We start from the raw sequence: 13,193 nt of genomic DNA on the forward strand, positions 1-13,193 counted from the left end.
TGTCGTGGATAAATACAACAAAATAAAACCTGTACAAAGAAAGACGATTTATTCATAACACACGGGAAAAGACACAGGGAAACAGAGTTAACGATAAAACGATAAAAAAGTAACGATAAAAAAATAATGATAAAAACCGATAACAACCCTGAAAACCGGGTTAGGGTTAGCCTCGACTCTCGCGGCCCGGTACCAAACGACTCTTGGACCTGTACTGGTCTGTGGCCCGGGGGTTGGAGAATCGCTGCTCTAAAGTGTATCACGATCTGGTCACTAACCAGAACAGTGAAGGCGGGCTGTGGGAAAACGCTTTGTTGTTAGTTGAAACACTGATTGGCTGCTTTGCATATGGCAACAGTTTGCCTTCAGGCTTTCTGTGATGTGGGTGACATTGTTAAACAGGTGTACTCTGACTCAAACCAGCCTTGTAGCTTTGCTGCCCAAACGTAACCAGGCTGCTGTTAGGGAGTGTTTCTCAAACAGGCATTCTGCTGGTTACAGAGAAGAGTTTAGGGCCAGATTTATTAAAAAGGGCAAAATAGCGTGCTTTACAAAAGTTGCGCTGCTTTTTGAACGATCAATTTCAGCATCAAGTTAAAAAAAAATAAGACCTGCTTTTATTCTGTGTTAAATATCGGCACAATTAAAAGTAAATTGCATTATTAAATTAGTGTGCGTGCTTGATTTAAACATTCTCCTTCTTATATTTTGCACCTTGAGAAGGGAACTCCCAAAATTACATATTTAATATCAACATATCACAGGCAATCTTGTCACTGTGATCTCTTTCTGGATATTGATAGTACTTTTTACTGTGCCGGGCAACATTTTAGTAACTCTGGCAGTTAGTGCCTGTTGAGTGAGCATGATATTCATTTTAGACACGGCCTTGATGCCAGGTAAAATTGACAGAGATATCTAAAGTCTGTTGTGAAAATGTGATTTGTACCGTACAGTTATTTAAAGCCTGTTTCCTTAAAAATCGTTGCCTGGACTGATTACTTCTGTTTTTCAGATTACACCGGGGACTTTGATGCATGGCTATGGATTTTTTCAAAAAGAAGTAAAAAAAAAAAACAACCCAAAAAACCCAACAACAACAACAACAAACTATGTATGTTTCTATTCAAAGTGAGGAATTTCCTGGGGATCAGTCGTTTTTTCATGTGCCTACCACCTCAGATATATTCAGCTGTGCCGCACACAAACACTCAGCCACCTAGGGTGATTTATGAAGGGCCTTTAAAGGTCACAGCTGCCTGGGTAACACAACTACCACAGCAGCTTCTAGTCCACTCTAAATGACTGCTACCACAATCAAACTCAAACCAAGAAGGGGGGGCTACCATAAAATAAGGCCCCGCAGTATGCAGAGAGTATCTGACAGCAGTGTAAACAATTCCTTCTAGTTTAAAAGACTGACCTAAAGTGACACTTACTGACTTTTGCGAGTTATTTAAGGTTACTTCAAAGTTCATATTTAAAAAAGAGCGTATAGTGAGTGTGATATAATAAAATGGCTAAAACCAGTCTCAGTATGGATTCAGTCAAGGTGCAGAACAACAGTTATCACCATTAACAGTCTGACAGATGATACAGTGGTTGAAATGCACATGTCACAGTAGTTACTAATCTGCTTGCGTCTCCGCAGCGGGAGGCGCTGCTGCTGCTGCTGAAGACACCAGTCTAGCAGCTTCATCTTGGGGCTCCACTGGCCCTTCCCCACCCCCTGCCCCTTCATCGTCCTCCTCTTCTTCCTTCTCCATGCCCAGTGGAGGCTGTCTTTGTGCCACACTGTGCCTGGAGTGGGCCCTGTGCCTTCGAGGGTGGAGGAAGAGAGCAGGGTCCGGCATGGCTGTGGGCTCTGCAGGGCCCGTCACTTTCTCTGTCGGCACACACTCTCGGGAACGCTCAACTCTCGAGGAAGCCCTAACGCTCTTACGTTTTGGTTTAACCACAGGAGAAGAAGGCGAAGCTCCTGAAAGCATCTGTGGAGAAACTGTGGAGTTATACTCAGCACCGTACTGGAGCCCCTGGTTGTTGGCCCTGGAAAGCAGGCCCTGCCTCTGCTGCATCCGCTGCTGGTGCAGTTTCTGCCTCGCAGCGTGCAGCTGGAAGGAGAGGTATGCCGCAGCCTCGGTTTGTTTCTGCAGCTCCGTGTTAAGGACGGTCGAACAGTGGCTGCGGCTTTTCAGCTCCTCCAGAAAATGGCGCTCTTTTTGCTTGAGATTGGCTCTGAGAACTCCCACCAAAGCCCCTTTCTGAGTGAGCTCCTTCCTAAGCTCTCCCAAGGCGCACTCCTTTTCTGCCAGGCGGTTTTCAACCTCCAGACTGCGAGCTTCCAAGAGCTCCTCTTCCTCCTGCAATTCTGATGCAGACCAGAAATGCAAATTATGAACATGTAGAGTTTCAGAATAAAGTTTGTTTCACATTTATGGAAACCTCTATGGTATGCAACATACTCTCCTCTGTTTTACCATCCATCAATCCATCTTCTGTTGTAGAGACACCCAGACCTCCCATGTCCCACCCATCTCCTCAACTGTTGAGGTGCTCCCTCATAACATCATTATCCATTTTTTCCTACCACAGGGCCTCCTCCCAGTTTACCATGCCCAAAATACTTCATTTAGGAGGTGCCAAAACAGCTCCTTTAAATCTGGAGGAGCAGCTTTAACTCTGAGCCACTTCTAAGTGACCGAGCTCCTCAGTCAATCTCTAAGGAGCCCAGACACCCTTCAGAGGAATCTCATTTTCTGCTGCTTGCATCAGCAATCTAATTATTTTGGTCACTACCCACAGCTGATGGCCATAACAGCGCAGATCGACCAGTAAATCGTCAGATTTGCTGTGAAGCTCAGCTGCGTCATCACCATGAAGACAGAGCTGAGCTGAGACCGGTACAGCATCCACATTAACTGCAGACGCTGCACCGATCCATCTGTCAATCTCCTGCTCTCATTTCCATCCTGGGGTGGGCATCCCACCATTTTTCTTTATGTGATAAAATAATCAGAATGATTTTTTCTGGAGAAAAAAAACATTTTCTCCTGACCTAAAAAATGAAAAGAGAAATATTTTCTGACTGATAAATAATCAAAATTCTCGATCAATCACTTTTTTTTTTGTCAGTGGATCAAACTAATATTGTCCTCGTTTCCATTCTGATGTTTGATAATGAAGGGTCGTTTTTTGTGAGGCCGTTTGGTCCATATTATGGGAAAATCTGTGTGTTACTGTGATATTTGATATCTTTAATATGTCCTGCCCACAGCAGGCCGACTGATGCTCACATGCCGAATTTGTGGATCAGAGAAAAACAGAAGCTACAGCTTGATTCATGTGTTTTACTTCTTATCACCAAAGCAGAGCTAATGCTGCTCCATAAGCATTTATATTCTGTACAGTATGCAAAGCTTGTCCTCACAACACAGTCCCACATTTAAACAGACTGCACAGACACAGACTTTCATTCAGGCTACTACTAAACACCTTCTCTGCCAAGGTCGTGTTTACCACAGCACACTGCTCATTGCTTTTTCTCCTTTTTGCCTCTGTAGACGAGCTTTCATCTCTTTTTATTCCAGTAAAATTCCCCACAGGGATGAGAGGCAGGTATGGATGAAAAGCCCTGAGTCAGTGCGGTTACCTCAGGGCTTACTGAGCAGGAGAAGCTGCTGGAGGAGAAGGAGGAGCAGGGGATTATAACCACAGAGGCTGGCATTGACCCTTCTGCCCAGAGGGAAACCGACCTGAAAAATCCTAATAAGCTGCTTCATATACTGACAAAAGCTTTGAAATTGGGGGTCCAAACTGTAACATCTTGCAGCTTATGGTATCCCATTCATGTAATTTCTCTGTCTATGACAGGCCTTTTATTGGGTTTCATCTCTGTTACTCATTTATTTCTTTATTTTCTCCATTTTTCTTACAGGATCGATCCTCTGAAGGCCGACCGGCTTCTCTTTCGCCCATCACCACACCCCACCTAAACTCATACGCCTGCTATAGAACTACCTAATGTGAACTTTACGTCCTTCCATACGCCTCTATGTCTGCAGCTGACTGCACTCTGCCGCCTTTCCTTTTGCCTTAATTGCCCTCCTCTCTCCCCCTTGTTACTTCTCTCCTTTCTTTTCCTCTCTTGTTTCCTACATCTCCTTCTCTCTCGCTCTCAGCAAAATCTGTAAGTGGACACCCCCACCGGGACCTCGAGGAAAAAAGGAGAGCAGAAGACAAAAAAAAAAGAGGATGGATCAATTTGCCGGGGTGAGGAGGAGAACACAGGGCTGTGCTGCATGATGTATCGTGAGTGGGGGGATAACCTGCCCTGGATAAAGTAGATGGGATCTAATGGCTGAGTAATGCAGCCAGGCACAACTCCTCCCCCCTGCCTCCCGCACTCTTTACAAGCACACGCACATTTATACAGCCTTTTGACTGCTCTTTCCGGAGTCTGTCTCCAATTCGCTGTGACAAAATGGTGCCTCTTTCTGCACTGAGCCACCTTCACGAGGTATGCTTTAGCCGCTGAGACAGTTTCTTCATCTAACGTGTGAAGCTGTAGCATCTTTTTACACACGTGGCTTTACCAGAGACTCCTCCCTCCTGAAGAGAGAGGCAGCGGTGGCCGACAAAGCTCTGTCCCCTGGAGGATGCAGGGGTGGAAGCATGGAGAGAGACAGGGGTCATCTGGGGGTTAAAGCTGAGTATGGGGAGGGTGAGTGAAAACTAGCTCGGGGAGATGTAAACATGTGGCTGTCTTTGTGTCCTCAAAGCCAAAAAAAGATGACAAAAATCCAAGAGGCACGAACACAGTCAGGCACGGCAGAGAGAGGAGAACTAGGAAGAGCCTGTGAAGGGAGCGTATGTGAACTCAAGCATACCTATTTGACTCCTGCCCGGAGGCTTCATCTTCAGCTCGCTTGTCAACTCTGAAAAATGCAAGAGACACACAAAGACAGCGGGAAGAGAGAGAAATCAAAAAATCAGAGATTAAACGCAGGCGATCAGAGTCTTATTAAAGCTGTATGCTGACAGTTTGTGTTTGCTGCTGCTGGTGGTTAACATAACAGATGCTCGATGCAGTACATCCTCGGCGAGCTCATGCATAATTTATGAAACAAAATCTGAAACTTTACATCAAAGACTGAGTGCTAGAGACTGCCACAGTCTGGATCTGTAAGGACACATTTGTCATATTAGCATTTTATTTTATTATCCTTATTTTTGGGATATAGGAGTGAAATCAGCATGGTGGAAAAAGCTGCTTTTGACTGCTTTTCTGATGTATATATATATTTTTTTTACCAGCTATCTCTCTGCGAGCTTGATTTGGCAAATCCAACCCCAAAAGTGTTTCGTGCCTCCTCCGGGGATCTTTTGCTTCTTAAACAAACGTGTAAACCACTACACTGTGGAGCCACTCTCAGTGTAATCAGAATATATTTAAATAAAAATGCAATCCCCGTGAGCTGTGCCACATTTAATAAAACATCCGATGAAGCTAAACATCCTGTCGTGCTTTGTTCGAGAGAATCATTTCAACTTAAAGCCACAGCTTAAAATCATATCATTAAAAGTACCTTTACATTATTTTAATAGTTCTTTTTCCCCCCTTGTATAGCACTCGAGTGAAGATGTGCATCTCTCTGTTGTATCTGTGTCTGCTGTATGCTTCGTCTGGCTTTTATGTCTCACATTAGGCGCTCGCCTTTGAGTCCATTTCACTTGAGCCATAAAAGCAAAGCAAGCAGATTAGAGGCACTAGAAACTCAGCAGCTTTTCTGGACAATAAAACACATCTGATCAAAAGATCAAGCCATTAATGCCTTTTTTAGGGGTATATCAGGCAGGAGCAACAGTCTCGAATAGTGGCAGTGATGTTAAAAGATGCTCAGTGTGATATGCAGCATATTTTTAGATGGATAAAATAAAGCATTTCTGATATGTTAAGATAATGTGTCAGACTGAAGTATTCAGTCGTTCAGTGATTTTTGGACTATATTTCTGCATATAAGTGAGTGCAGAGGGGCAGACTGCTGGTTGTGTCTGTCCTGTCAGTCATCTCGATGGTCATCCACAGCAGCCTGACTGCAGCAGGAAAATCTCCACATTCAGCCTTTTTCTGCACACACCACAACACAGAGAGCGGTGCTTCATTTAATTCCCCCTTGACCAGAAAAACTCTTATTCTCTTGAGATATTCGAGTTTATTTAAGTCAGAAATTATGAGCAGTGAACTTCAGGCTTTTTTTTTGATGGAAGAATTTGCAGTGTATACAGAACAGGCTGTACCATCATGTGCATGTGGCTTGGTTATCCCTAGCCTTTCTTCTGCTCTTGCTCTCTCTGTCACACCCTCTCTCCTTCCCTCTGCAGTCAGCATACTGTAGCACACCCACCCATGCAGCTGGCATGAAGAGAGAAAGACAGATGGGGGGTGTGAGGGTGGAGGGTTGGGGGGGGGGAGTTAAAGAAGGAAGGAAGGTAGGCGTGAAAAAGAAAAGGGGAGCTCCAGAAAGGCACACTCAGTGATTGCACCCAAATGTGAGTGACTTCGAAAGCATCTTATTTTCTAGTTATCACCCTCATTCACAGCTTCCATGAGCCTTGAAACTGCGTGAAATTCATTTAGCAGCGGGGGAGCACAGAATAAGCGTAATTCTAAGAATTATTCCTGACACAATGAAAATCAGTCACTCAGCACATTGCAATATCCAGCGTGTGCAACACTTTGTAGGTCAGTCTTATCTCCTGCAGCCTGACTGAGCGTTCAAGGCTTTTGTTTAGTCGATTCAACCTTGAACGTTGGAAAGATATCTGGAAGGACAAATGCAACTCGTTTCCGGGATGCACAAAAAACGCATTAGACCAGACAGGAAGACCTCATTTACAAACAGTGATGCAGCTTGTAGCTCATGAAGAGAGAAGCGCCTTTATGTGCTGATTAGGAAACTCTTGGAGGTGAGAACAGTGAAAAAAAAGAAAAAAGGCAGAACTAACGTGCACAACAACACTGTCAGCCCAACCTTGCAGTAACCTTCCACGCTTTATTAGTGAGCTGGCAGGGTACACCTCTGAGTCCTGCAAACTGCATTAGACTATCTGTTCTTCACTGCCTCAAGTTACAAATAAAAACGTTCAGCAAAGAAAACTAACTAATCCGTGACAAGCAAATATTCAAAGACCACGGACAAAAAAAGCGACATCTCTCCTCCTTTCCTTTTCCTCGCTTGTTCAGATACATACGACTGTTTGATCTTTGCCTTAAAAAGACATTTGCATGGAAAACCTTTTAACAGCTTTTCCACTCTGGCCCGACGGCATCGTGAGAAGCTTTAAAGATGTTCAGCAGCAACAGCTGCTGAGTATTGTTTTTAGTGAGTGCAATCCCACAGAAACCTCTGAGGAATGTGGAAATTAAAGGCAACAGCAAACTGGAGTGAGGAGAGCAGGCCGATGCCACCAACTGCTGAGGAAAGATGATTTATTTGTGTACACGTACTTCTGGGGGCAGAAATGCACTGTACTGTCTTTACGCAGGTTTGGCCTCGTTTCCTTGCAGCTGACAGAAATATGACTGAAGCTCCATGTGGACCAAAAAAAAAAAAAAAAAAAAAACACCACTGCTATAAACAATCTGTAAGAGCCCCACATTACAGTGGGAGAGCCCACAGAAACAAAAGGAAAGGAGGAGGAGGAGATGGCAAAGAGCAGGCCAGCTCTCTCTCTGTTGGCGGTGTCATTGCCACACGCAGCTGCACTGAGCAGATGTGACATGTGTGCGGGAGAAACACAAAATAATGGACCCAGCCCTTCCCCCATCCTCCTCCACCCCCTGCAATCCTCTTCATATGGATTACTAAAGCTATAGGACCCATGGACTCATTACAAAGCACGTGTATTTCTGTGTCTGTCAATTAACTAATGTGTGTGCTGCTGGTTGTGCACTGGGGACAAAAAACTGTTCACATAACAGGATTCACGTCCCAACCAATGATGATTTATTTTAGGCTTTTAAGCTAGAATTATTATAACAGGGTTGATGGTTAGCCAGAAATAAACAAAAACATCTCCACAAGAAGGCTAATACCAGACAGTGTGTGTGTGTGTGTGTGTGTGTGTGTGTGTGTGTGTGTGTGTGTGTGTGTGTGTGTGTGTGTGTGTGTTTTCATGTGCATCTGGATGCTTGGTTAAATGGAAGAAGGCACCATCCATTAGGCACCAAACAGGAAATGATGCAATCTACAGGAATTGTAGCATGACATCATCATGTAAGCATTGTCTGGCACTGAGTGGTGCTGCAGACACACATTAGAAGAACAATGAGGACACACACACACACACACACACACACACACACACACACACACACACACACACACACACACACACACACACACACACACACAGGCTTTAGCTCAGTGGATGTGTCTCCTTAAAAAAATTAAATGTTATAATTCAGTGAAATCAGGGAAATGACAGGATCAAAATATCAGAGTGTCTGATGGTTTATTGTGAGGTTAAAACCCCATTCAAAGAAGGCCGTTTTCCAAAATCTCAGTAAATCCTTTCTCTGAGGGTAAAAGGTCAATTAGATTGGTCTTAGCTGATTAATAAAGAGCTGCAGAACACCAGCAATGCCTAAAGAGGATTAGCCAAAAGGATTCTTCAATTAAATATGAACTCATAAGACCGCAAACGATTAAAAATTAAAATGTACATTACAAATGTACCTTCCAGTGTCCACTCGGTACTTTTTTTGGGAGGGGTTTTAATTTTTTTTTAAAACACATCTTGGACACTCAGACATTGTGTATCCTCACATCTTATATTCTATAAAGTAACAGAAGTCATTTAAAATAAACATATAGCAGAAACCCAAGAGGAAAACTGATTTAACCTCCTAGGACCTGGCTTCCACATATGTGGTCATCACATTTTGGGTTGTCTAGACCAAAATACTAAATCTTGCTCTACAAGGGCCTGATATCCACTTACGAGGACATTATACTGCCACTGTTCTATCGAAATTTAAAACAAATGTCCTGATATGTGGATCTCATTTTTCTCAGAAGCAAAAATCATGTAAAAAAATAAAAAATAAATAAAAAAAATCTGGTAATTCTTTGTTTTTGCATTCATCAGGTCCCAATCAGTCCAAATAGCAAAGAGAATTTAAAAATGCATGCCATGAAAGAGTTCGGGTCTTAGGAGGTTAAAGAAGTCAGGAAGTACTCCTGCTGATTCTCTAAAGGCCATGTGGTTAAATATATTTTTAGCGTCAGTAGAAGTAGGGGGTCAGGTAGAGTTTTTTAGGGCTTTACTTTCAAAAACAGCAGCAACAGCAACAGCAGCTGAGAACCCCTCACCTGTGCATCGTTTCTGCAGGGAAAGGATCTCCAGGTGAAGACCATGGAGCATGGAGAGGTGCTCCTTCCTGAGGAACACCATGCTCCTCTCCACACTCTCTATCTGCTGAGACAAACTCCTCTCATCGCCCATGGCTGAGTCTAAAGAGACGAGAGAAGGGGAGAGAATCTGCGTTTACTCCTGCCAGACACTAACTTAGAAATTCAGATTACAGCCTAGGAGCTCCAGCGGCTCCACGTAACTTTGTCTTCAGTGGGAAGTGCACGCTCGGAATTGAGGTCATGCTGGAGCTATAAATAAGGCATTGATAACAAAAAAAAAAAAAAAAAAAATCAAGCCTGACCGATAACCTCGACTTATATTTCATTGGATAATATAAGTGTCCCTGCTTACCTTTAAATTGACGTTAAGTACCAAAATGTGAAGAAATGTGATTTGCTAGCGTTATAAATACGTCCTCCGGTCCGGGCATGCTGGCCTCCGGCGTCGGTCCAAATCCTGCGGGCTGCCGCATTCACCCAGACATTTTATCTGGAGCGTTTAAATGCTTTTCAGCAGCATGTGACGCTGTTTGATCAGAGGAAGAGCAGGAGGAGGAGGCTGGATGGGTGCGTAAAAATGCAAAACGACGCATGGCACCGCGATCCGCCGACACCAAAAACAATCCCTGCTGCAACATCTGCAGGGTCGGACATCAGCAGCAGGAACATGAAGCTGCTTTGAAAACCGACGAGCAAAGTGCGCAGTCCATTTTTTTTCTTAACGTCCGCACCTTTCCTCCGCTCCCACCAACTGAGGCGTCATCGAGCTGCTGGATGAGCAGCGAGTTGAAGACGGTGATGAAAACAAGCCATCGTGACCAGAACACGCGAGAACATCGTACGACGGGGTCAGTCCGCCAGCTGATTGGCTGAGCGGCACATCACCGCTCCGAGTCGACTCTGTGGAGCAGCGGTCCCCAATCCCCGGGCCTCGGACCGGTACCGGTCCGTGAGTCGTTTGGTACCGGGCCGCGAGAGCTGAGGCTCAGGTGTGAAATGTATAGTTTTCAGGGTTTTATCGGTTTTCAGCGTTATTTTGTTATCGTTTACTCGGTTTTCCTGGGTCTTTTCACGTGTGTTATGAATACATTTTCTTTTTTTTCGGTACCGGTACTAGTTTTATTTTGTTGTATTTATCCGCGACACCTTAAACGCCGGTCCATGAAAATATTGTCGGGCATAAACCGGTCCGTGGCGCAAAAAAGGTTGGGGACCGCTGCTGTGGAGGATCAAGGCGCAGCTCGTGCGTGTGAAGACACGAAACTTTAAAGCCTCGCGTGCACGAAGCGTGTTTGCTTTGTGCACTTTATTAATGAAAGGATGCGCGTGATTCCAGCACCGTGGACAGCGAGACAAGAGGGCTGCTGCAGTGGTTCTCAACATGAGGGCCGGGGACCTCATTTGGACCTTTTGGGAGTCGTTTACAGGACAAGGAATGCAAGGTTAATAGTAATAATGATAACAGGAGCACCTGAGAATAAGGGCTATGCTAACTTTGATCTTTTATGCTCATGCCAGCATTGTTAATATGGAAATCTAGTGTAGTATATAAATCTTTTGTGTCATTATGAAGTCATATTATTTTGTATTGAAAAAGCAAACTTTAAATTTTACTTTCAAACAAAGAAAGTGCTTATGCCCCCCAGTGATTATTGTATTGCTCTAAAGTTTTGGAGAGGACCTAACCTTTAACCAGCGGCAGATCTAGAAAATTGTACATGGGGGGCAAAGGAGGGGGAAGAGGTCTAGGCAGAGTGGCACAAATAAACGGTTAGATTTCTATAAGCTGGGAAAAACTTGACTTATTACTCAATATGGCTTCTTAACTTTTTTTTTTCCAATATGAACTTTGACCTTGGGCTCTCACAGTGAAGGCCAAGGTCAAATGCTTAGCCAACCTAGCTACTTATGTCCACCAAGCGCTAGTATATTCTGAAGTTTGAAGACTATTCAGAAAAAATTGTGGGTAATATAGATTTTTTTTTTAGAAATTTTCACAAGTGGTGTGACCTTGAACAGATTTTCACCAAAATTAAATCAGCCCTGGCATCTACCGTCACAAAAAATTTAACACAAATTTAAAAACTGTGGATGCCAGAGTGCTAACAAAGAGACAGACAAACACATAGATCCAATTACATACTCCCTCCTTCAGGCGAGAGAATAAAAAACAAAAACTCGACTGTCACTCCCCCTCAGCCTCCTGGTAGATGCACATATAGCCTAAATTTGAAAATCGTAGCTGATCATCAGAAAAGTTGATTTTTCTGATTTCGACCTTGAGGACAAGGTCGCTAAAATTCGAACTCGTCCAACATTTTTACTCTTCTCGAGTTCTGGGTAGTGGTTGCACAGCTGGAGCCTATCCCAGCAGCACACCGGGTCAGGTCTCCAGTCCCCTGTAGGACTAAGTGAAGAACATACAACATGAATGTAGGTCTGTGTAAAGTTAGTTTGGGCTATAAAGAAGTAAACGCTGTTTGCATTTCTTTCTAAAACTTGTTAACATATCTAACCTTTAGTGCTTTTCGTAGATTCACTGTGATCTGTACATTTTAATGCACTTATAATAGCAGAAGATGGAGTTTGGACAAAATAATCCCTGTTAAAATAGTTCTGGTTTTTCAAAATAAAAGAAGATAGTTTTAAGAGGTCACCGCAGTGGTGAGTGTCACATGTTTTATTTGACAGGACGTCCTTCCTGACCCCAAAAGCATTTGTGTCACCTCCGCGGACCTTTTGTTTCTTTAATACGAACAATGCCTTTGATTGGTTGGGCCCACCTGAGATCAAACTGGGTCACGTCACCCATGACTAATAGTGAGTCGGACGCTCCAGATCTGGACCTCGAACTGGCTTCTTTTATAACCCCGATGCTAATCCAAAAATCCGCAGAGAAACTAAAACAGAACGCTCATTCCTTTGATTTTATTCACTTATTTTAATCGACACATTAAAACAAATAGCGTTGTTAGATAAACATACATATCACAATTTTAATTACAAAACAATTTTGACAAAACTTGAAAAAAAATAAAACTGTTATATTTACACCGTTATATTTATATGCGACAGTCTGATGACAGGATGATTTTTGCTTTCAAAACTTTCAGAAAGAAAGAAAAAAGTGAACTTCATGAATGAATAAACAAGGGCACACTGATGGAGTAATTATAATTTGTGGGTTTTGATAAAGTTGGTGGAGTTTAGAATGCCTCTTGGCCTAAATATTTTCTCGTTATGCCGACAAGTCACAAATATTGAATCACAATATTTAATATTTTTGACCTCATAAGATCTGGGGACAGTCGCATTTGGAAATCAAAGCCATACAGGTGATCAGAGCTACTACGAATGCTTTAAAAATAAAATAAAATCATCAGGTCATTAATACGACTTGGCTGCTAAGGCGTGTCACAATTCATTAAAGCACACAGCAACATGATGAACAAATGATATCATACAAGCACAATTTCAATAACATTACAGCCGTATTCATAACAGGTTCACGAGTAAAAGCTTGTTTGTTAGAAAGAACTTCAATTACCAACAACAAAGCTGCCCTAAAAAAGCTAATTTAACATTCAAAAGAAAATTAATTAAAAACAAAAAACAATAACTCAAACTTTTTTGTCTTCTCCCAAATAGTGTTTTTGTTTTTTGCTGTGCGCTGTGATTGTTACTGGGGCTGGAAGGCCTGCTTTTCACGGCTTGAACATAAACATATTCAAGCATGCACACTGTGAGGAAACTGCAGGTGAAGAAAGGAGAAAAAAA

General features: G+C 43.1%; 1 protein-coding gene across 1 annotated transcript; it reads right to left on the reverse strand.

The window, feature by feature from the left end:
* Window positions 1-227: 227 nt before the first annotated feature.
* Window positions 228-10,267, reverse strand: si:dkey-54n8.4 (coiled-coil domain-containing protein 92). Its single transcript, XM_040009251.1, has 4 exons — window positions 9,769-10,267; window positions 9,375-9,515; window positions 4,887-4,934; window positions 228-2,368 (listed from the first exon to the last, which is right to left on the reverse strand). The coding sequence occupies exons 2-4, from the start codon at window positions 9,505-9,507 to the stop codon at window positions 1,629-1,631; spliced, it is 921 nt and encodes a 306-aa protein (XP_039865185.1). The 5' UTR covers window positions 9,508-9,515; window positions 9,769-10,267; the 3' UTR covers window positions 228-1,628.
* Between the last annotated feature and the right edge of the window lie 2,926 nt (window positions 10,268-13,193).

Source organism: Simochromis diagramma, unplaced genomic scaffold, assembly GCF_900408965.1.
Source record: "Simochromis diagramma unplaced genomic scaffold, fSimDia1.1 OVJJ01000344.1, whole genome shotgun sequence".
NCBI classification, from domain to species: Eukaryota; Metazoa; Chordata; class Actinopteri; order Cichliformes; family Cichlidae; genus Simochromis; species Simochromis diagramma.

Excerpts from the sequence above, each read along its gene's own strand:
- si:dkey-54n8.4 (XM_040009251.1), bottom strand. The coding sequence starts at position 9,507 with ATGGGCGATGAGAGGAGTTTGTCTCAGCAGATAGAGAGTGTGGAGAGG. Across the intron at positions 4,935-9,374 it reads CCTGCAGAAACGATGCACAG|AGTTGACAAGCGAGCTGAAG; the intron begins GTGAGGGGTTCT and ends TGCATTTTTCAG. Across the intron at positions 2,369-4,886 it reads TCCGGGCAGGAGTCAAATAG|AATTGCAGGAGGAAGAGGAG; the intron begins GTATGCTTGAGT and ends GGTCTGCATCAG.